The sequence below is a fragment of the Neovison vison genome, chromosome 12, assembly GCF_020171115.1.
Source record: "Neovison vison isolate M4711 chromosome 12, ASM_NN_V1, whole genome shotgun sequence".
NCBI classification, from domain to species: Eukaryota; Metazoa; Chordata; class Mammalia; order Carnivora; family Mustelidae; genus Neogale; species Neogale vison.
In genome coordinates, this window is record NC_058102.1 from 77,982,754 (window position 1) to 78,008,163 (window position 25,410).

The 25,410-nt window shown below is 34.4% G+C and overlaps 1 protein-coding gene across 1 annotated transcript in view; it reads left to right on the forward strand.

Moving 5' to 3' along the window:
* Positions 1-25,410, forward strand: part of CNTN1 (contactin 1) — a 357,030-nt gene that overhangs the window by 284,194 nt on the left and 47,426 nt on the right. Inside the window, exons 19-22 of the mRNA XM_044227281.1 lie at positions 5,486-5,635; positions 15,178-15,248; positions 20,050-20,284; positions 23,178-23,281. Of these exons, the coding sequence (XP_044083216.1) occupies positions 5,486-5,635; positions 15,178-15,248; positions 20,050-20,284; positions 23,178-23,281 (560 nt within the window). The remainder of the gene's footprint in view (positions 1-5,485; positions 5,636-15,177; positions 15,249-20,049; positions 20,285-23,177; positions 23,282-25,410) is intronic.

Genomic DNA, 25,410 nt, shown 5'->3' on the forward strand with positions numbered 1-25,410 from the left:
AAAGTTTCAGCAGTACAAGGATTACATTTAGAATAATGAGATGAAAGAATAGACTGTATAGCTTTAAAACAATCTACTATAAATATTACTTCTCTAGGAATTTATAGGGGATAGGCAGCCAAAATTTGATACCATTCTCAGGGTTCTGCAAGATACACAGATAACATTTAGAATGTTGTGTTTGATTATATGCTGCTACTTAGAGAAGGTAAATTATAGAATATTGTTGGTGGCAGGTTATGTGTATGGAAGGGGAATGAACAAAAAGAGAGCTACAAACCATGCTATGAAATCAGTTGGGATATGGTCTCTAAACCGAAGAAGAAAAATGGTTTTATATTTAAAATTCTGTTGTGTGGAAGCCTAGAATTACAAATTAACATCTTAGCACATAAGTTTTTCTCTGGACTTCAGATTATTTCCTTAGAATAGACATTTTAGAATAATTACTTAGTGTAAACATGCTTAAACCCATTAGCTATACTAAAAAATTACCTTGTGGAAAGGTAGAAAGAGTTTTTAATCCTGCCACTAGTATATGAATATCTCTTCTATCCTATCTTTACTTATTATTTAGTATTTTTAAAATTCTTTTCCACATTGATAGGTTTAAAAAAATGGGGAAAACCCCCCACCAGGCTCATTGTAGAGTACTTACTTTTTAGAATTCCCTATTTTCTTTTTTGCCTTTCTATAGCTTCAGTTTTTGTTGTTCTTATTTCAAATATGAATTTCTGGGTTTTCATGAGGCTACATTCAAATTTTCCTTAGAGAAGAATCAATGAGTCATATCTTCTGGGATGCCAGAAGAGATCCCAGATTCTTTTGTGGCAGAGAACTTTGCCAAATCTATGGCATCTTGCAAAGTTCTGCCAGAAGACCTGTGGGTTGGGTCTAGAGATGCTAAGGTAACACAGAACCAGTGAGAAGTCTTTAAATGCCCTTTTCTATTCTCAAACACAGAGCTGCTTTATCAGTTAGAACCTCTGAGTGGGTTCTGGATAATGTTAAGTACTTGGGTTTTGGATTGAGAGGGAAGAAGCTAAAGGTTCTGTATTTTAATTCTAAGGAAATACCAGGATTTACTAGGAAACTTCAAACAATCTAGAACAGGTAGGATTACACTGCCTACAGGTTTTCTTGAAACAATTTCTGTTGGTTTTTGTTTTTTTGTTTGTTTCTTGCTTTGTTTTGTTTTGTTTTTGTCCTGAGGTCGTTCTGGCTATTTCTGAAGCTTTTCAAACAGCTAGTCCCTGTGGTCTGAAGGCAAAATGCCATCAGCATGGTTGCCAGGCAACTAAAGCAGTATGAATTATTGGCCTTAGAATATACATGAGGCTTGCTTCTCTTTTCCTCCAAAGAATAGTCAGAATTGTTTTTTTCTGAGGCTTATGAACTCAAAGTATTTGCAAATAAATCTATGGATTACTGTTTATGGCTGGTTGTTAAAATAAGACCATCTCAAGAGGGTCTTTTGATCTGAGTATTTAAAGTAAGGAGCACATCTCCTGCTCTATATCCCTTTGATTGAGATTTATACTCATCAGTAAAGCTAAGATTTAAATAACGATCAGGTTGAGCCTCAGTATATTGTTTGTTTGTTTGTTTGACAGAGAGTAGCCTCTGACAGCCTTTCTACAGTTAAGACTTGATTTTCCATATTGAAATTATCTTTAGAAAAAATGTCCTGACTCCAAACTGACCCACTTAAAATTCAGGAACTTGAGACCCCAGTCCTGATTCCTAGCACTTGCCTCTGTGGTGCAAAGTGCACTCCTCTCTTTCTGACTCTAGGAATAATAAATGGGTTGCAGAGAACTTGGCTGAAGAGAGAGGACACAAAGTCCCTCTGCTCCAGACTGTTCTCCATTTGGCTTGGGCATGAATCTGCTTCCAAAGCAAAGCTGAACTCTGTTCCCAAATTCTCTGTGTGGGTGGTTTTAGAAAAATAAATATATCCAGTACTTCCTACCAGGGGGGGAGATGGCATGGGGTAAAAATCCATTTATAAAGATATTTAGTGCCCAAATAAAGCAGATAAAAAATGTATAATTGAGATAAAATAGTAGCAGTGGAGCAGAAAGGATCAACTCACAGAGTGGGAAAGGGATTAAGTGGGTTGAGACAAGGTGTATTTTCTGACAAGATAATTTATGGGCTGAATATAGGCATGAAAGCCGTAGAGTATTGGGTATTTTGTGGTGGGGCAAGGTAAAGGAAGGCCCTCCTTATCTTTCACCAGTAGCCCACATGATTCAGAGATATCATATAGTCTTCAGAAGAAGACTATAAAGTGATTGTGATACACAAGACTGTGCTTCTTGCATTGAGATGTTGTCTACTCTAAATAAGCAGAACTTTTGTATTTATGTTTGTTACAAATATTTAATAAGTAGTACTATTTTCAAAATACTATGCTAGGTGTACTAGACCCAAGGAAGTCCAAAACATGTGTAAGAAGTAGAAGAAACATGTGTATGTCCACAGATGAACAAGCAAGTGGGAGGCAGAAGAAATATTTTTCATGTGGGCTGACTATATTGACAATGGATCTGGGAAAAAAGTTAATGAGAAAGCAAGCTTTTAAATCCTATTCTCTTTATGTGGTGAAACAAGCCAGATAGAAGAGCCACTTTTGATTCTAGACACATTTTTCTAAAATGAAAATGTTAATCTTTTTTTTTTTTCTGCTAAGTCTGTCCTACTTCTTACATAGGTGGTTTTCTTTAGAGGGTATTATAAATATATACCTAAACATATTTGTTTTGGAAATTTATTTTCTCACAAGTTCTGATGTTAATGTATATTAACAAGAATGATTATAATTGGTTTTGTTCTAAAAAGAGCACTTTCCATGCCTTTAGCAATCCTGATAGAGAATTCTATCCTTAACTTACCAGTTTCAAATTCTTCCCTAACCATTCAGAAGGTACATTCTAGAAGTCCATCTCTCCACATCCACTTCTTGCTTCCCCTTTGACAGAGTTGTTTGCATCCCTGAGCCAACGGTTTCTCACTGGCATTTACCTAATGATAGTGACTCCAAGGGTTTTTGCTTATTCTTCATCTCAGTCTTTATCTGAGTCATTAGATAAATGACTTTCTTCCTTTTCATCTCAGTCATTAAAATCAAGGGCCTGACAACATCACCTGCAATCCAAAGCCCACCACCAAAGGATCCCTTTTGATTTCTCCTTCTTTACCATTCACAATTCCTCCAAATATTTTCTGTGGTCAGTTACGACTTTCTAGTCTTTGAACATACCCCTGGTCTTCCATTTGTTGGTTCCATTTGTTGGGGCTATTTTCATATTGGATCCTTACTTGGGCTCCACATCAGTCTATCAGCTGCAGCTTCCACTGTACATCCATTTGGCTCTTCTTGCTTTGACCCAGCCTACGCTTGCCCATACCTGTTGACTGCCAAGCTACTTGGAAAAGCCTGAGGTAGCCTTGACCATCATGAGAATACCACACCCTTGTCAAGAGAGACCCTTCGGAGTGCTTCCAGCCTTTCCATTCTTCAGACATTTAAACAGGGCTGGGATTTTGCAGCATAGGAAAGAAGGGAGAGATTGGACTGCCTCCTTGAGCCTTCTACCATATGTTTTTACTTAGGCCTCCAACCTCATGTCACAAACTCATAAATAGTTCTGTCAGCTTCTGATTTTAAAATACTATATTAGTTTCCTAGGGCTGCTGTAACAAATTGGTTTCTTAATTTAGTCTTTCATAGTTCTGGAGGCCAGAATCCAGAATCAAGATGTTGGCAAGTCTCTACCCTCTCCAAAGGCTCTAGAGAACATTTCATTCCTTATCTCTCCCAGCTTACAGTGGCTCCAGATGTACCTTGGCTTGCAACCACAACACTTCAACTTCTGCCTCTAGGGTCACATTGCAGCCTCAAATGCTACATATATTTATTTTCTGTGTTTCTCTTATAAGTACACTTGTCACTGGATTTGGGGCACACCTAGATAATCCAGCATGATTTTAACCCAAGATCGTTAACACAATTCCAGTCTTAAACTTGAAAAGTTATATACAAAAACTGTTTTTCCAATAAGTTACATTGGCAGGTTCTAGTAATGTGGGCACATATAAAACTTTTTGGTAGGCACAATTCAATCCACTACTCTAAAAGCTTCTCTTCTCATAAGAGGCCCGGAATTATTCGAAGGTGTCTAGAAGGGAAGAGGGGCCACCCTACCCAGTGTCACAACATCCAGCTGCGTTTTCCCCTTTTCTTTATGAAGAGCCCTTTACAAACCAAAACGTCACTTTCACTCCTACAACTACTTAAAAGAAGTGCCTCAGCATATGAAGTAAGGCAAATTCTGATTTGGTGCGAGGGAAGGGTAGAAGAATTAGGAAATAAAGGGGCAGAATCAAAATATGAGAAGGCAAAACCTAACTTTTAATCAGAAACTCAAAAATATTTGTCAAATGTAGAGAACAAGTTCATAACAAAGTAAGAGAATAGATGGCAAGATTAGTGTCCGGGAGAGTTAAAATTATGGTAGGGTGAGGTAAGGCATGGTCTGAGCCACACAGGAATTTGTCCAAAGACAGGAACTAGACACTGAGACGCTTAGCAATTATTGTGGAGATGGGTATAGCATCTTGAAAAGCTATATATTCATGGTCTACACTGACAGATAAAAATTCCCTAAATAATAAGGTGATGAGTCATAGGCAAGCCTGAAGGAACAAATTTTCCAAATAAGTGATGTGCAAGTATTTACACGCATATGTATGTGTAGGTTAGTTATTAAAAACACATGTGGAGTTATTTTAAGAGAGCTTAAAATACTGGATAGTTCTGCCTTCCTTGTATGTTTTATCATCTCTCAATGCAATAAGCAATCTTGGATCATATCCTACCTATAATTTATAATCTTTTTATTACTTAGCAGCATGAATTCTGAGAAGTACTTAATAAATCTTAATAAACTATCATGACATGTATTATCATTGCCCCAAACAATTTGGGTAAAAATGTACAAAACCAACTAAAAAAGGGTATAAGCATATAGGTACATTAGTAGTAAATCATTCACTACCCATATACAACATCAGTGGCAGTACACAAAATTTTCAGCTGCCCCAATTACAATTCCCTTGCCTCAGGAAATCTTTCTAGATTCTACTTTTAGAATATAGCTTTTGCTATTCAAGGTGGAGCCCAGGGGTTATCAGCAAAAGCATGACATAGGAGCTTGAAAGAAGTGCAGAATTTCACTCTTCTGACCCTAGGCTTATGAAATAGATGATTCATATGCATATCACTTTTTCTAGTTTATTATTTATTTATGAGCTTTCTGCTTACTCCCTTGAGTTTAACATTTCGTCATTTCTAGTTTGTATTTTTGTTTCAACTCAATGGAATAGGTGCCATTTTCTCAGAATAGTAAAATAAAAATGGAGGATTATAAAACCGATGTTGTCCAACTAATATTCTCTTTTTAATATTTATTTTGTTTAGATCCCCCAATCATTGAAGGAAATATGGAGGCAGCAAGAGCAGTGGATTTAATCCCATGGATGGAGTATGAATTTCGTGTGGTAGCAACCAATACATTGGGTATAGGAGAGCCCAGTATACCGTCAAACAAAATTAAAACAGATGGTGCTGGTATGTTGAAGAAACTTTTTAAAATTTAAGAGGTTTATAAATACAATGACAGTTTAATATATAGTCAAATATATTTTGAATTAAAAAATGCTCTGAGGTAAGTGATTCATCTAAAAATGTGTATATATATATATTTCACACAGGTGTGCGTACTCTGTGTCAAGACAGTCAAAAACAAAACAAAACAAAAAGGAAATATGAAGTTTGAGAATATTTTTACATAATTAATGTAAGGAGAGTGGTAAATAGAATTCACTACGTATTCCACTAGGGACCCCTACAATGAAGTTGGTATTTAGAATATAAACTCTCATGTAAATTCTGAATGTTAACCAGGCAGACTCTTAATGAAACAGGTCCTGTGATCTAGAAGGTTCACAATTTTGCATGTCCCTCAAAGACATTTATAACTGAGTGGCCATGGGATATGGCCAGGGAAGGTACGGTGAGTAGGGAGTTGAGAGAATGGGATGAGAACTTCTCAGATCTCTGCCACTGGGGGAATCATAGCATCTCTAAGAAATAGCTGTAATGTGTTCTTTTAATATGAGGTACGACTCTAAACACGCTCTTTGATCATAGCTCAGCCATGGGTGGTCTTCTAATTTAGATTCACATTTTTATGCTAAATACCAAGTCTATTTAAATAGTATTTAGTAGGAGAAGTACTCAGCTCTATTTTCATTTTCCCCTGCATTAACAGGCAAAAATATTGTTCTGATTCTAATAATAGCTCTTTTTTTACTATTATTCCTTGTCTATGAAAAAGAAAATGTTTTGTAGACTCTCTGAGTTTGTTTTTATTATGCCTTGCCAAAGTTCAGCGCTTTATTTGGGAGAAAAGATTTTAAAAGAATGACAGACTGCTGTTAAAATTCTACTATGATGTCTTAATATCGCTAATCCACATTTCTGGCATCTTCAATTTCTTGCCCTAACATCTGAATAGAATGATGAACTCTAATGTCTTCATTTTTAAAGCCAAGTTATTTACAGGACCGCCATTAATAAGCTCTCTTAAAGTTCCGTGTGGTTTACTACATTATTTACCAGGTACAAATGATGATTCTGTAATAAAGGAAGAAAATAAATGCTGAAGTACTGGTCTGCACTGAGTATTTTCACACATATTTCAGTTAATTCTTATAATAATATTTTAGTGTAGGTAATACGAGTCAGTACTCATTAATGGGCAGTAGACTCAGAGACAGTAAATAGTGTTGAATGAATGTTAACTACTCATGAGACTTAGTTCAAATCCACATCTGTTTGATACTTGTCATATATTGAGCTTTCTCTAGTACAGGTGGTGTCTCAAGCAGGACTCTATAATGCCTATTTATATAAAACTTTATGTTACTATGTATAGTTACATATAATTATTATATATAGATATATATTTATATATATATAACTTTATATAACTATGTATAGTTATATAAAACTTTATATATATGTTCTAGCATAGTTCCTTAACTATGAAACCAGATATGACTAAATACGAATTTTTGTTTTGTTTTGCTTTGGTATATCCATCCACCAAATGAACATAACTGTGCTTTTTTCTCTACCTCACAGGAATATCATTAGGAAAAGGAGGTAATATAAGTTGAGGCTTTATAGAACACACATACCAGATAGCAAGGATTCTTGTGTTTAGTTTTTATTATTAGTCCCTAGAGCCGCTTATGTTTTTAATAGAAACTTCTGTATGATGGACTGAACACAGTTGCCCTTTCTTGAAAGACAAAAATAGAAAGGAACATGGTCATGATCTGACTGGTGGTTTTAACTACAAAATTTCATGCTGAGAGATTTGCACTTGATTTGATTTAACAAGTATTCATTTTCAAAATAAAATTGTAAAAATAAAATTAATGATTAAGTCTATGCCTAAGTAAACTTATTTCAGTTAAAAAATCATAACATTCTTACAGGCTTTTAAAATATATTTTTTAAAAGATTTTATTCATTTATTCATGAGAGACAGAGAGAATGAGAGGCAGAGGAAGAAGCAGGCTTCCCACGGAGTAGGAAACTCCATGTGGGACTCGATCCCAAGACCCTGGGATCACGACCTGAGCAGAAGGCAGACGCTTAACAGACTGAGTCACCCAGGTACCCTATAGGCCTTTTTAAAAACCTCATTGAGTTTGATTAGCTTTCCATGATCTCTCAACTAACACGATTTAGAACTAAGACTTCATCTGAACACATTTTTTGAAGTACAGAAGTCTTCATAGGGGAGGGAAAATGCTCACTCTGGCATTGGTGGTAGATGTAGACCTTCTCCACTCCTCCTCAGGAATTCGGATACAAACAATATCTTAATTTTTTAATCTCAGAAAGTGACTGATTTGGGATATATAGTTTGATCATCTGAAAAGAATTATTTCAAGATAATTTCAAGATCTTTTTTTCTTTTTTAAATCTCAAAGTAGAAATGATTAAATATGCTTTTAGGAATAACAAAAAAACTGTCTAAGAGAAAGATTTCAGTCTGATTTTTGAATCTCAGTCTATGAATATAATTTATATTTAATATCATATTTAGAAGATCAGGATCCTTTTGATATAATTATCACCAAAAGTTTGCCTGTAACTCTGAAGACTTTTCAACCTCAGGGTCTTCTCAGCCTTAGAAATGCTGGGAAAAACTTGCTTTAGGTATCAAACCTAAAATTTTGGAAGGATTGTTCAACTAACAAATTTTTGACATCACCTTTTGTAAGCATTGCCTTTTATGTTGTATTTACTCAAGTGACATTTTGTAAATGAATTAATTCTCTAGCAGGCTTAGAAAATAACTTCCTTTGAAAGCCTTCAGAGCCAAAACAAACAAAGAGATCTACAAAGTAGTAAGAGTCTTGGTCCCAATGCCACCAGGTACGGCCCTCTAGTGATACGAGAGAATTCAGTCCTTTCCATTGTGAAAAAATAACCCCTACAACCTCGAACACATTCATTAATCTTCCATAAGAAAAACCGTAGGGTCTTGTGTTAATCAACTTTTATGGTTATCAGTCTTTTAGCACTTGCTGTGTATTTTCAAACAGGGTGCTAAGCTTTCTATTTGCGTTGCTCCACTTAATTTCCCCAGTAACTTTATGAAACTGGTATTATTATTCCTGATTTTACAGACAAGGAAGTTAATGTTACAACCTAGCTAATGTGAAGCAGAACTGGCTTCACATCCAGGACTTTCTAATTCCGAAAGCTCTGCTCCTAAGCCACTTCTTAAAAGGACAGTGTACAGTACTAAAGTTGAGAACTCTTTCAGTAAAATTTTGGTACTTTGATTAGAGACAGGTTATTTAACCTCTCTGAGCCTTGGTTTTCTCATTTCTAAATGGAAATCATTTATTCTATGATTTAAAAACATGTAAGGAAAGCAGTTAGTTCTATCTTGTGCATATTTCCTGAATAAAATTTATTTATCACGCTAGTAATTCTCATTTTAAACTTTAGTATGCTTGTAAGAAAATATTGTCTACTCTGCAATTGATCGCTTGGCAATATATTTCCATTTTTTATAAGCCTAGAGAATCATAATTTCATGTAATTTCTCATCACCTTAGAGGGAGAATTATATTAAATTTATTATATTAAATAATAAAATTCAATGGAAATTCTTCAAATGCTGTTTTTCTTTTCATCCTGCTTTTTAAAAATTTGATAGGCATAAAATTGGACATTTACATTGTTCATTCTTACAAAAGAATAAAAATACTTTTTAAAACAGGGGGATGTTTGTCTTGTCATGTACCATTATAACAACTCTGTAAGAGATGCCAGCATATGTTATGTGGAATAAAGGCTGGTTCCCATTTGATGGAAAGGTTACCCCTGCTCCTCATTATGCTGATTGAAAGACACAACATTATCTAATGCAGCACATGCCCTTATCTGTCCAATTACTTAATGTTAAGTTTGCATTGCACAGTTGCCCATATTCTTTGAATTCAGACAAGTGCATTATAAAATGGATGGTCCCAAATGAAGAATTAGAAGATGTGTTTGTAATTCATTGGAGCCCATTTAATTTCGACTGTAAGAAAGAGATAACAAAAGCATCCTTCAAAGTAATGTGTCATTCTAAGACATACCCCCATAGCTAATGGATCTGCAGGTGCAGTGGGTGAGTTGATATCCTAAAACAGTGCATTTGGGTTTGTTTTGACAGCTTTGGCATTCACTGATGCCAGATCAACCTAAGAAGGAAAAGAGAAAAAAAAAACAAATACAAGAATCAGCACTTTCATCCTTTGTATAGAGCTTTAATTTCATGACTAATGAAGCTACTCTGCTCTTTTATTTAGTTTTATTTTTAATTTTTAGCTGTATTTGATAAAGTGAGAAATGGTGCTAAGAACATATTTTGTAGCTAGCAAGGTACTGTTAAATTTAGTTGCTATCATCAGTAATAAAAGAATAAATCTTTTTTAAAAAGTAGCAAAATGTATAGATTTTTTAGCCACGAGGAGGCCTGTGTTAAAGCTATAGCTTCTGTATTTGTAAGCAGTGTGACCTGGCTAGCTCAGTAACTTTGGGATTCATTTGCCTTTCCTGTCAAAAGAGGATAACGCAGGGTGCCTGGGTGGCTCAGTGGGTTAACCTTTTGCCTTCAGCTCAGGTCATGATCTCAGGGTCCTGGGATCAAGTCCCTGATTGGGCTCTCTGCCAAGCAGGGAGCCTAGTTCCCCCTGCCTCTCTGCCTGCCCGTGATCTCTCTCTGTCAAATAAATAAATAAAATCTTAAAAAAAAAAAAAAGAAGATAATGTTACTTCTCTGTATACATATTTCTCAGTGCTGATCCGAGTATCCAGTTAAGTACAGTATGTAAAAATTATTTCTGTGTTCTAGATGAATCTTTTATTAAGCAGAGCTCCTTCATTCATTCAGCAAACTGTCACCAAAAAAAAATGTGGATACATAACACATTGGATTAAAACTGGTTGTACATATATACTTGTTACTATAGTAAAGAAAATGCGTCTTCAGGCTAGAATCGGATTCTATTTATGTTGTTATCATTAGTGCTACAAAAGTATTTGTAGAAGAAAAAGGAAGGAACAAGAACCATAACACTAGTTCTGGCAGTTGCAAGTTGATAGAGGAAGACAAGAAAAAAAGCAATCAAAGCCACGGTGATATCAGCACACTACGATTCAGAAGAACCCATTATCGATTGTAATTTGTTTTGTTTGAAAACAAAATTCACATGTGCATTAGATGCTTTTGTTCTTAATACACAGAGAGAAACTAGGAATTTTAATTCTTTTGCTTAACTTAAATAGTGCATATTTGGTTTGTGTTCTTCATAATAATCTTACTGTGCATTCTGATGACTTCAGTTTGTAGCATTCTTTTTTCCCCTCCAGCATTTTCTCCAATGACTTATTTTTAGATTATCATTCTGTTGAGCAATTAACAAATTTACTCTGCACCACCTGTGTAAAATTCCTGTTTAAGATCAAAGCCTAGATTAATAAACAGCCTGTAATTTCAGCTTGATAAGATCCTAAAACATTAATATTTTTATGAACTATCTCAGACCCTGTATTGTTTTTACTGACTATGGAAAGGACATCAGTTTAACAGGGTAGATGCATTAGGAATGTTAGCAGTCTGCTCCACCAGCAGAACAGGAGATCGATCATAAGAGTTACAAGTAACTACTCTCGTTTGAATATCCAAATATTGTACAATTCATTTGATTTTGTTAACAGCTAATCAGAAAGAATATATATTTAGAAGTAGAATAAAAGCAGAGGTAAAATGTTAATCTGTACTTTAATTCCTTTGGTGTTCTAGATTCTAGAGCATTACATTTATAACCATTTGAATCTCTTCCTAAAAAACTTAGTTTTAAATCACAATGAGATTTTGATGCAAATTAAAGTGGAAAGTTACACTCATGGTAACATTATTTCTGTAAAACTGGCTCTACAAGTTAAGCAGTAATTAAGAAGAACTAAGTAGTCAACAGTCTATTTTGAGTCAGGGGCCTGTCTTCCTATACTCCATGATTTTCACAGTTTAGGATTAGTTGTAAACCAATTTTTATACTGTTAAATAAAACACCAAAGCTCAAATAGGTACTTACATGCAAATTATCTAAGCTTCCAAAATCTAAAAGTAAAATTGGCAACATTAGTTTGTTTTTAATAAACTGAAAGATAATTATGACATCAGCTTAATTTTCTTTTTAAATAATTTTTAGTCCTGTGATTGAAACACTCTTTTGGGGGGGGTGGGCAGGGGATCGATTTTATTTGGGCTTCTCACAGTGGTTACAGCCAGTCTGTCTTCAGAACAATCACAGCACAGGAAATGCATCACGGAGACTGCCCAGAAAAGTCTGACCAGTGGAATCTTATTGCTTAAAATACATATATTCACAACAACTGACAAATGGTGATGTGCCTCACACAGGAATGTGTTAGCATTTGCAAATCTTCCGACTGTAGCACCAAACCCTCAGCCAGACCAACCCCTTCCTTCTCGGTCACCGGGAAAACCAGATTCAGTCTGACCTCCCAGCCCCCTATCCAGTCTTCCTGCTCTCTCTTTCCATCTCTCTCCTGGCAGGGGAGTCCTGCTGGCAGGGACCAGACTGTGTGACCGCTGGAAATGAACCTGGCTCTAGCGGCTGCGTTCACTTGTTCTCATGCCTAGAGGGCAGGACGCTGCAGTGACCCTAACAGTTAGCGCGCAGACCCGCACCCCATTCCACCGGGGGGAGGAAACTTGAGAGGTCCAGGATTCATCCATGTGATCAGTTAACTGAAGCAGGATTCATTTTGGTAAAACAGAAGCACTCTTCTAAACCTCTTCAAGGAATCACTTAGACTTGAAGAAGGACAGAATGGCAGAAGGACAAATATAAAAACTCACTATTCTTAACCTTTTATGGTAAAATAATATATTGTTTATTCATGATTAATTCAATAATTTTCTATTTTTTCCTAAATAGTTTATTAAAATCTTTTAAATGATTTATATTAAAAGAAAGTTTTGTTTGTTCACTCTTAAATTACTTTGGATCCAAAAGTTGAATAAGCTGCCTTGTGCTTAGAGTGATTTACTTCCCTGAAAGGAATCATGATTTGCACAAATATTGCTGTTCACACAAGGTTGAAGGCAGAAGAAGGGGACCTAGGTGTTCATATTCTTGTCAGATAGGTATGTTATATTTCAACGCCACCTGTGAAAAAATGTCCCATAGCTCCTAAAGCTACAACTGAACATTGAAAGCTAAATGGAGGACATTAAGTCTATAATCAACCCAAGATACAAAACATTCTGTTAGAAGGTACAGTACCTTTATTACTGTCTTTTATTTTAGTACCATGAGCTCAGTGAGTAATCTTTGAAAAGCAAGTCAATCTCGACTTACTTATTGAAGCATGTTAAAAGAGCTTAAAATAAACCTTATGAAATGGAAAAAAATTCAATCTAACATAAACATATTCCATTTTTAGCTCTATTCTAAACAAAGAGGCTAATATTGATTATAATAAAAAGGATCACAGTGAAATGTTTTGGCAAATAGTACTTGACCTGATGAAAGCAATATTTGATTCAACAAATTACAGTATAATAAATTATTCTAAGGTTATTTTTGAAATTATTTGCCTGTGACAACAATACTTGTACTTAGAGTTAAACACACAAAATTTGATTTATTCATTGATTTAAAACAGCATGTTCTTTGTTTCTTGTTTCTTGTAGCATATAGAGTTTTAACTTCAGAATATGAATTATGGGGCTTAAAGGGTTTCCAAGAGTTATTTTAATATCCCGCCTTCAATATGTATTTTATCTAAAGTGCTACAATTATCTTTTAACACTTCTGTGCACTCAGTTTTTATTTCTAATACTTATGTGGTGACAGTTGAATAGTAGAATAAAATCTCTCAAATATATTAATTCCTAATCAGAAATGGAAATCATCATGTGGTCTATAGACATAAAGAAAACCATACATGTTGTTTGTTTCTGTGCAATTAATGTGCATTATTCAACAAAGAATTTACACGGTTAACATAGGGGAAGTTGTGAAGTATTTATTTTGAATCACAATTATTTGTTGGGATCTGCAGCTTAGTAAACGGATGCATTGCTTTGAGCCCTCTGAGGAAGGTGTGACTATTTCCCACCAGGAAAGATCTGGGGACTCAAGGAATAACTCATCTTTCATATGTTCTTTAAAATGTTGACAGATCTGGGAATGGTGCCTCAGACTGAACCACAGCAGTTCTATGTAAAAACAGACTGTCCATGTAGCTGAGCAGCTGATCTCTAAGTGCCTCCAGTGCATGACAGACTAGGCTTTGTGTACCTGTTCAACTCCAGGTACATGCAAATCCAAGAAGACATACCATACAATAAGATTCAGGATGCAGGAGCACCTGGGTGGCTCAGTGGGTTGAGCCTCTGCCTTTGGCTCAGGTCATGACCCCAGGGTCTTGGGATTGAGCCCTGCATTAGGCTCTCTGCTGGGTGGGGAACCTGCATTCCCCCGCCCCGCCCACCGCCTCTCTGCCTGATTGTGATCCCTCTCTCTCTGTCAAATAAATAAATAAAATAAAAATAAATTGTATGATAGAGCAATGATCCTAAAGGACTTTCAGGGAGAGAGAATAACTGGGAGAAAACCAAAGAAGAGGCCATTGGACTTGGCAGTTAGAAGCAATTTTGTGATTTTTGAGAGAGCGATTTCAGTAATATAAAAAAAAAGGGGGGTTATGGGTTGTTAAAAAGAGGTTATAGAGTGAAGTACAAAAAAAGCCATATATCAGTTCTTTGCTGTTCAGTGACAAGTGTTGATGGCAAGGAGAGTAAGTGGAAGGCAATATTACAGATAATTTTTAAAGATGGAGAGACTGCGGAGTCTAATCCAATAGAGTAATTGAAAACTGAAGGATGATGTAAGAAGATAAGAGTGTGGGAGAGTTGGAGTCCCTGATGGGGCAAGATTCTAGAAGAGATTTAGAAACTGGGTAGTGAGAGTACCAGAAACAGTTTTAGATTTCTAATATTTCCAGATATTTTGGGGTAACATTATCCGATATTAGTGGATAGGCACTCTTTAACAGCTCTTTGTAGATTAAAGCATAAAACTAACATGACAACAGTAAATTATTAGAAGGTCATAGGGTTTAAAATAAGAGCTGTGAAATATTTTCCCAACCAAGTGGATGTAATCTTTCAAATTCATATTAAATAAAAGGACAGAGAAAAAAAAAAAACAGCTGTGTGTGGGGGGAGGGCAAATTTGCTTTGTTACCTCTGGCTGAAGAAAACCCCTACTTTCCTATGCCACTAAATCAATGTTTGTCTTGGCAGTAAAATAGATTAGATATGTATTACAGTTACTATGAGGCATTGTTATTATAATTGAGTAGATCATGTATACAACTTGTCTTTCCTAGTGAAAGTAAAAATTCATGGTTTTTGTAGTGAATAAGAACTCTAGTGCCTGAAAAAAATTACATAACCTCATTTTTTCATTGTTTCATTTGTTTGTTTGTTTCAGCGCCTAACGTGGCTCCTTCAGATGTCGGAGGTGGGGGTGGAAGCAACAGGGAGCTGACCATAACATGGGTAGTAAGTATTAATAAGTTGTATATATCAGAGGCTGCTTTACCTACCCTTAATCTCAAATTGATTTTGTTTCCCAAAATAAATCGAAACAAAAGACATGGCCCAGGATGAACTGTTTATGTTTTATTTTGTTTTGTTTAAATATAATAAGAAAAATTCTAATGGACCATTAGGGAAATTATCAACAAGCAGAAGAAACTGTGAGTTCACCAAAGATTCCAATTGTACATTTTTTTTCTTCCTTAAGTGACTGTAAAGAGAAACTGAAGTTTAAGTGGAAAGTAATCTACTCTTATTCTACATATGATTGTTATTTACATTCACTTATTGATTTATATCTTAACTGAGTCAAAAGCTTTCTAGTGAATGAGTGTACATTGACCACTTTTATTCATGGTCAAGATAGAAACAGAAGCCAAAGATATTGGTTGTTCGTTTTCTTTGGATTACCATATCTTCCACCTTTTCTTGATTTTATAACTACCTGGAGAAAAGTGGGAATTTTGTGGCTTATGTTGGAATAATATAAACATTTTTGTTGTTTTTGGTGAAACAAATTTTTTGCAATGTATTCTAATCTAAGTGAAATGTGAACTTTATTTTTTAAAAGAAAATTACAGAAGAATACCCTTTATAACCATAGATGCAAAACTTAAAAAAATGTTGGCAAATTAAATCCGGCAAAATACTAAAAGAATGATACACTGTGATGAAGTAGAGTTTATCCCAGAAATGCAGAGTTGGTTTCACATTAACAAATCAATCAGTATTACTCATTATATTGGCAGAATAAAGGAATGAAATCATAGGATCATCTCAATAGATCAACATTCATAATTAAAACATATTCATGATTTTAAAAGGCTAAGTACATAGAAATAGAAGGGAATTTCTTATACCTGATAAAGGATATTTGTGGAAATCTTACAGTTAATAATAATGCTCAGTGATGACAGGCTTAATATTTTCCTTCTAAGTTTGGGCATAGGGCAAAGATATCCCTCTTAATGTTGTAATGGAGGCCCTAGCCAGTGAAATGGGTCAAGAAAATGAAATAAAGAGCACAATGTGTGTTTGTACACAAAATTCTAGGGAATCTATAAGCAACTATTAGAGCGAATAAGCACATTTTAAAATGTTGCAGGATACCTGGTCAATATTCTAAAGCCAATTGTTCTTTTATATTTACTGGTTTGCTGCTAATAAAACTTAAAACCAAAACAAAAAAAACAAAGTTGCAAGAATTACACTACATGAATTCAAAACTTTCTAAACCTACATCAATTAAGACAATGTGATACTGGCATAAAGACTGATAAATATCAATGAAATAGTGAGCTCAGAAATAGACTCACACGCAAATAAACAACTAATTTTCAAAAAGGTACCAAAGCAATACAATGGGAGAAAAGAAACATTTTTCAGTGGAACGTACTAGATAATTGGATATTCAATTGGGAAAGGTTTATCCAAAAGGAATCTGAATGTTCTTCAGCATTGCTTTTGTCCAATACACTGAAGTGATGAGTTAGTCCTTTTCTATTTAACATTAGTAGCGTATTATCAGTGAGTCAAAATACTATTTCCACTATTGTGGTAATATCTCTACCACAGAAGTATTATTTTTTTGTTTTGTAAAAATAATTTTTTTTTGTAAAAATAATTTTTTAAGTTAGAAAACAGCAGATTTTTATTGGTAGCTCCAATGTTAAAATATAAAGTAAACAAAATTACCCATGATCACACAACCCAGAAATCACCCAATTTGACATTTTGGGGCAGTCTTTCTAGTCTTCTATGTATAAAGTCATAAAATTTGTATAATGCATTTTTAAATTTAATATTATTTTACATATAATTTTGAAAGACTCCTTGAGATTTTATTATTTTTATTTAAGTTATATTTTATATATTATAATATATTTTATCATTTTTTGTTTGCATGGAATATGACAACATTAATTTTCATTTCAACATATTTTCATGACATCTGTAATTGATTTTCAAAAGACAAATTTTAACTGCAAGCTTTATCCAACTTGCACTTCTAATAGACATCTATTTCTGGAGTATATGCCAAGCTTATAATGACTTCTTCTATGGAAATTGTTCATTTCACAATCCTCTATCCAAAATGTAACTTTACCTAAGGCAAAAAAAAAAAAAAAAGAAAAAGAAAGAGAATAAAATCAAAGCCCAAAGCACAAGCAATAATAAATTACCAAAATTATTTTTTTTTAAAATGACTGTCAGATTTTACCTGGCCTACTATGGCTTAGTAAGCAGTTCCTATGCAAAAATAGATCCTGGATGTTACGGGATCCATTGGCCTAAAAGATTAAACAAATATTCAGCTATCTAATTCCAGAAATATTTTGAACTCAGTGTGGTATGGTAACCCAATTTTAATTTATAACATTTTCTCTGGACATTCAAACCCCAAACACTTAAAAAAAAAACAACAAAAACCTTTTGTATGAGCACCTGATTTTATTTTTTATTTTTTATTTTTTTAGAGAGAGAGTACACACATGCCTGAATGTGCAAGAGCAGAGTGGAGCTGGGGGTGGGGAGGGGTAGAGAAAGAGAGGGAATCTTAAGCAGGCTCCACACCCAGCACAGAGCCCATTGCCAGTTCCATCTCATGAGCCTGAGATCATGACCTGAACTGAAATCATGAGTTGGTGGTTCAGCAGACCATCTGAGCCACCCAAACCCTCAGTACCTGTATTTTTTTTTTTAATTGGAGTTTGCTTTTGCTCTTGAAACTTACTTTGATCACTAGTGTAATGCGTTATGATAAATCTGTCTCAGAAATCATTCAAGGGACTTGTTATTGATACATTCAAAATATTTTGTTAATTTTTTATGACCCGTAGAAGAGTTCTGTATCAGAGACTAATATCTGAAAAACACTGCATTTCAACAGGATATTTGAAGTGAGAGATATTGGTGGTGGAGAAAGCTGTGATAGTACAAAGTTGTCTGAATTAGGCAGGTAACATTTATGTAGGTTACATGTTTATATATATCCACGTACCCATTAAATATTTTTAGTGTTTAATTACTGCAGACAGTCAAAGAGCAGAACCTAGGCTCCAAAGGATTTTGAGAAGTGCAGAAAAAATATCAGGTTTTAATCTCTGCAAACAATAAATTGGTTTCTATAAGTGGATATTCAGCAAAAATTGACTCCATTCAGTGCAGTGTAGTCATATTTTATTCTTGGCATTTAAGTTACATTCTTAAGTAAGATTTAGGAATAAGATGTTGAATCTCAAGTTATTTGATTTATAAGCTTTAGTGTCAGTATAACATATATAAGTATAGCTATTAGGAAAAATTAGAATATTTTACTCTTTTATATGTAGCTTGATTTTTTTTTAACACCGTGGGTATCTTTCAGAATAAGATGGGAAGCTTATCAAAAATTCATGATAGAAAGTTTATTCTTAAAAATTTTTAAATCAAGTCTCTGGGGATACAGCCTGAGAATCATTATTTTTTTCCCCCAGTTTTACTGAGCTTTTTGTTTTTTAATTTGAAAAAGGTTTTCCATTTTTGTTAGGATGTGAAAACTTTGTAGCTGATTCTGGCATATTGTAAATTGCCAAAACTAGGGAGATAACTATCTAATAAGAAAAATGTTTAAACGAGTGTAGAAATATTATATTTTCAAATAATGTAAAAACAGTAAGTTTGTACATCCTCGAGATCATGCTTTAGGATTTACAGTTCTAGCCATCATGTTTAACATAAGTATATTCAAGCAGCTGTGGTATATTAACTTCAAGGTTTTTCCTCAAGACAACTTAACTTTGATTCTTACAGTGAAAAAGTAAATATACAACTTGCATATTTATCTTTTTGACTAAAAAGATCAAATGATGAGTATTTATTAGAATTAGCTTTGCCATTATTTAAAAATAATGAATTGTTAAAGCTGACATGAACTTTTTTATTGGGCAGTTGGCATGTATGATAATAAGAAAGTCAGAAAATAATGCCAGACAGAGCACTTTCTTCAATATTGTGTCAGACAGGGGCCCATAGTCAGCCTCCTACAGATGAGGGCAGTAGCATCTCTTTCTTCACCTTCTCTCTTTTTCCTTCTGTCCAGTTTCCACTGTTTGATTATAAGGCAGATATCTGGAGTCTCGTACTCTCTTACCATTGCCTTTCAACTCTAAAGAAATTAATTTACTCATTCTTTAAATATTTCTTGAGGCTCTTTTCTTAGGTTCTAGGGATAAAGATAAATGAAATTCATAGAAACTCTGCCCTCATGAAACTTACATTCTAATAATTGAGAGAGAAAATGACGTGGATAAATAAGTCAAGGGTACAGTGTCAATCATGGTAGTGTTAAAGAGGAGAAAATAAATCAGGGAGGTGGGCTAGAGGTATTATGGAAAGAGTCCTGAAATGGCAGATTCTGTGGCCAGGGCAGACTACAAGTAAGGTATCTTTACCTCAATAAGTGAGGGAAGGGGCCTTCTGTTGTATGAAAGAGCATCCTAGGCAGAAGGAATTGAATGTAAAAAGGCTCAGAGTGGGAGCCCCACCACCCACCCTGAGATATTCCAGGAAGAGCATCCTTGGTAAGTGAAGTCATTGCTTGTTTGAACATGGAACATGTTTTTGCCCTGGCATTTTCAGGCAACACTAACTTATGAACATGTTTTTTTTCAGTACATTATTACAAAGAACATTCTTCCCTGTGTATTGTTATTGTTATTTGCATTGAATTTTCCCCCATTAACTGTATTGTTTAAACCTATTTAATATTTCAATTTCTATGTAGCCTCTGTCAAGAGAATACCACTATGGCAACAATTTTGGTTACATAGTGGCATTTAAGCCCTTTGATGGGGAAGAATGGAAAAAAGTTACAGTTACTAATCCAGATACTGGCCGCTATGTCCATAAAGATGAGACCATGCGCCCGTCCACTGCATTTCAAGTTAAAGTTAAGGCCTTTAACAACAAAGGAGATGGACCATACAGCCTCACTGCAGTCATTAATTCAGCACAAGACGGTAAGTAAAAGAAAGACCTTACTAATATGGTGAAGGAGGGGAGATTTTTTTCATAGTACTAGGCATTTAGTAAATGAGTATTACTTTGATCCAGATTAAAATGTCATTCTATCCACTTAAATACAAGAACGCCTCCAAAATCATTTTCATCCTTTAGATCATGTCCATGATAGTTAGGAAATCCCCACTAAAATAATCAGGTTAGACCCCTATTCCTGGCCTCTTGCTTCTAATTTTGAGGTCAGAAATTCTCTATACTTGATTGGAACCTTGGTAAGTCGATATTCATAACATTTACTGCTTATAAATTACTGAACATATTTTGGGGGGAGTAAAATTGCCCCTTTTTAACCCCCAAATTGTGTAATTATAGCATTTGTGTAACTTTTCTGTCATTATGATAGAGTGCTAAAATTTTATTAAAGGAAATCGAAGCATGATTCTATGACAAAGCAGTCAGAAAAGCACTTGAACTTCTTTCCTGGGAAAGGAAAAATTTGTCTGGAAGACTACTTAGGGGATAAATATATAGATACTGGCTCTCTTTGTTTTTCTAGAAACATTAACTGATCTGAGTATGCTCATAAAGGACTCTATAGGTATGCTAAATATATAATTTTATATTACACATAAAGACATTGATTTCTGATTTCCTATTTAAGCTACCATACTTTTTATTATGATTTTCCTAATTGAAGAAAGATTAGGCCTTCTTATTTTTTTAAAGATCTCCTTGTTTTAACTCCCTAATCATAGGCACTATGTAATTATTATTGGCTAGAAAAGCAAATACGGATTTCATTGGCTTCTAACCCAACACATTTGTCCTTTACCAAGTTCTCTTTTCGCATATACGGAAGCACAAATGGAAGAGGGTAAATACTTAAAACTAGAAGATATCCCTCTGATCTCTTAGAGGAAAAACACTCTATTTGTTTACATAGTTTGTACTATTTTTACTTCAAAATAAATAATTAGCTGCCCCATAGAACTCATAAATGCTCTTCAGTCATAGAGTTACTAGTTTTCATATTTGTTAAAAATTTAGTATGCACAATGCAGCCATCAAAAGAAATGAAATCTTGCCATTTGCGTCCAATGGAACTAGAGGGTATTATGCTGAGCAAAATAAGTCAATCAGAGAAAGACAACTATCATATGATCTCCCTGATATGAGGAAGTGGAGATGCAACGTGGGGGGTTGGGGGGTAGGAAAAGAATAAGTGAAACAAGATGGGATCAGGAGAGAGACAAACCCTAAGAAACTCTTAATGTCACAAAACAAACTGAGGGTGGCCAGGGGGAGGGGGTTAGGGAGAGGGTGGTGGGGTTATAGACATTGGGGAGGGTATGTGTTATGGTGAGTGCTATGAAGTGTATAAACCTGGCTATTCACAGACCTGTACCCTTGGGGCTAATAATACATTATATGTTTATAAAAAATTTTTAAAAATTAAAAAAATATTTAGTATGAATTCAAGTCATTCGATGATCTTTACTGACAATGCAAACATGAAAGGAATCATAGATATATATATATAAATATATATGTGTGTAAGTACATATACACCTTTTTTAAGTTGGTTAACTAAATACATAGAAAGAATAAAAAATAGAAATTATTTAAGTTTATAATCAGTTCAGGACGTTTTAGTACCCAGTAATAAATCTTAGATTCTCTGTGCTTGTTCTGATTCAGCCGAAATATGATAACTTGACTCAGTGTTGCCAGTTTGAACAATATGAGTACATCTCACAGAGGAAATGAAAGTAAAAAAGCATTTTACAAGTTATCTTCTCACCCAATATCAATTTTTTATTGCTTTATTTGATGCTAAAGTAGTCAGGCAAAAGGCCATGATTGTCATCTCTTTAGTCATGGCCATCTGCATTTAATTATATTTCTTTCCTAAATGTTTCATGGGTCTCATAAAACTTGCATGTGCTGAAACTTGTATAAGTGTTCATCTTTTCTTTTACTGCTAAGAAATCAATCATAGTGCTACACATTTACCATGATTCAGAAAGGCAACACTGTTCTTGTGCAGGACATTTTTAACATAAAAGAGGATTATGGCTTGTTAATAAAAGACAATAAAAATTGATCATTCTTGCTTAAAGATTTCCTTAGTTTCTTGGTATAATTTTCAAAAGGGATGTGAATTACTTTTTTTTCACCAAACAGAGGCCTTTTTGATACATACTTGACTTGATGCCCAGTTGGAAGATTAGACTTATAAAAGCTTTCCTGAGCCCAAGAAGCAGTGGATGTCACAACTTGTTTCAAAGGATCTTAAAAAAAAAAAACCTTACACATAAAAGAGAAAGAAGAAAGTGTCTCTAACTAGTATCTTTAGTTTGTGTAAATACAAAGTAAAGGAAAATTGAAAATTTCCTTTCAATTTCTTTTCAATTGAAAATTGTGATAAACAATGTTTCATAATAAATACCAAATTTCCTATTTTTGATGATTTAATGTTGATAAACTAAATATAATAATTTAATCTGCATCCATGGGCTTTCTTAAGCAGATTAGTTGGGAGAAATGCAGAAAAGAACACAGTTCTTACTCACAGATAACTGGAGAAATCCACGAAGCCTCCCATATTTTTCAAAATTATGTGTATATGTATATGTGTATAAGTCTATGTTAACATTCATGTGTAGATGACTGTGTGTGTTCATATATCATTGATAATCATGAAAAAAGTAATATTAGTAAAACCAAAGAAAAAGATAATAAAATTATTGGACTTATTTTATTTTACCAATATGAAAATTACTTGAAAATATTAAAATACAGTTTTAATCCATTCATTCAGCAAATGGTGCTTTGTGAATTTTGTTATATAAGCATCTTACATAAAAATATAATGTTCTCATCAAATTTCAGCTCCCAGTGAAGCCCCGACAGAAGTAGGTGTAAAAGTCTTATCATCTTCTGAGATATCTGTTCATTGGGAGCATGTTGTAGAAAAAATAGTGGAAAGCTATCAGGTGAGTTTAATTTTTATCAGACTACATACATTTATTCATAAGTATATTGGTATAGGTTTTTAAATAGGTTGTAGTTTTCAGTGTTCTTTGGCCATTGATTTATGTGGCAACTAATACTGTAATCCAATCCTTGTGTTTAATATGTGAGGCACTTATGAACTAATTGTCAAGAATAAGGTAGAGGTTCCCAACTGGCTTATCTAGGAGAGCTGTAGAGTCCCATGCATTCACAAACAGCTGAAATAAAAAGTAGGGTAATAACACTCATGGTTAAACAAGATCTTCAGACATTCTCATAAAATGCCAGTGAATTTTAAGTTATTTTGAAAATCAGTTTGGTAATTTATGAAAGCATCCTTACAATGTTTATTCTGTTTATCTCAATAGTTCCATTTCTAAAAGTCCCTATAAAAGAAATAACTATAAGATAGGCCAAACATGTGTCTCATAAAACAGACACATATTTTTATAAGGGATCTTTCATAAGATCACAAATATGTGATCTATAGGTAGAAAATTGGGAACGTTCAAAATATCCCAAAGAAAACTTCCCTTGATTTGAGTCTTTAAAGACCAGTGGGAATAGCCAGATAGAAGGGGGAAGTTTTGTGTTAAGTAAAGGGAAAAAGGCCTGGAAAACTGAAGCTGTGATCATTGTAGGGGTCTTTAATATGATGCTAGCAAAATTTAGATGTGATTATGCAGAGACAGTGAAATCATCTCGTATTTTTAAGCACAAAGAGTGAATATTAAGAGAAATTGGCAGCAGCTTATCTTTGCAGATGAGCAAATGGATGCCAGAGAACCAGTGACTTGCCCCACCACAAACTGAGTGTCAGAGGAGTACCGAAAACTCAGCTCTTCTGGTTCACAGTTTAGGGCTTTATGCCAAACCACAGACTGCTCTGTTTCAGGCAGTGAATGGACAGTGAGGGCCCTTCTGAAGCCACAGGCAGTGAGCTGCAGGCCCGATCAGCTAGCCTTCTCAATTCTGGTGCTCTCCCTTCTTCATCTGTCCATGAAATATTAGCTCCTCTAGGGCAGGATTTTGTCTGCTTTCCTTTCAGTGCCAAGAACAGGGCTGGGCCCAGAGTAAACACTGAACAGATACTCACTGAAGGCTGATAGTGATACTCAAATATGATCAAATCTAGTGTTACAATCTGGCCTTCTCAAAGCCATGTTTCTGAGATATGACCACATAACCAACCCAAGGTTTTCAGTTTTAAACATGTAAAATATCAGGAAGCTCGTTTTTTTTTTGTACTGTAGGTTATGATTTGGGTACATTTTAAAGTGTCTTCAGATAATCTTTGCAAGGTGAAGTTATTATGAAAAAAGTGGAATGGTAAGAATGAACTGGAAAGACCCAATATTCATAAGTTATTAATTGATAATTACATTTACAGCTAGTAGTAAAAGAATGGGAAAAATAGAGAAATTCACTAGCTGTTACAAGCCCCTATAATAAACAAGTTCCAGGTTTCTTGGGAGAAGACATCAGATTTTGGAGCTTGAAAGTCATCCTTTAGACCATAGTATTTTTTTCTTATTTCATATTATTCATTTTTAAGTAATAAAAAAGAGAAAAAAGGATTATTTGATAGATAACTCACTCATGAATCAAAACAATAAATGTATGTTTTGCTTTTTTAAAAAACCTTGTCTTTGTCTAAGAATTGTGTATTGGCAATTTTATAACTTCCAACAAGCAGAGGACAAAGGAAATATGAGGTAGGAAGCAATGATAATAACCAAAATACAGCTCTTTTTTTATTGGAAGTAAGCATCAAGTAAGGATTTTCAATTAGATAGCAAAAAATCTTTAGCAGATAATATTTTCTTAAATGGTAATTTTCAAGGAAAAAAATGTATGCCATTGAGGAATTTAGTTTCACAGATAGCTGACATTTTGCAACTCCGCAGTAAGTAGAAATTTTTGAGCTCTTTCGCCAAGCAGATACAGGTTGATATCTCAGCTCTATCACTGAGGAATTTGGTGCAAAACTTATTTGAAATTTCTGAGCTTTGGTTTTCTTACCTGGAAAGCTGGAAAGAGAGTAATCATGCCTCACAGAACTGTTGTGTGGAATGAAATGAAAGCATTTACTACTTTTCCCTATTCTATG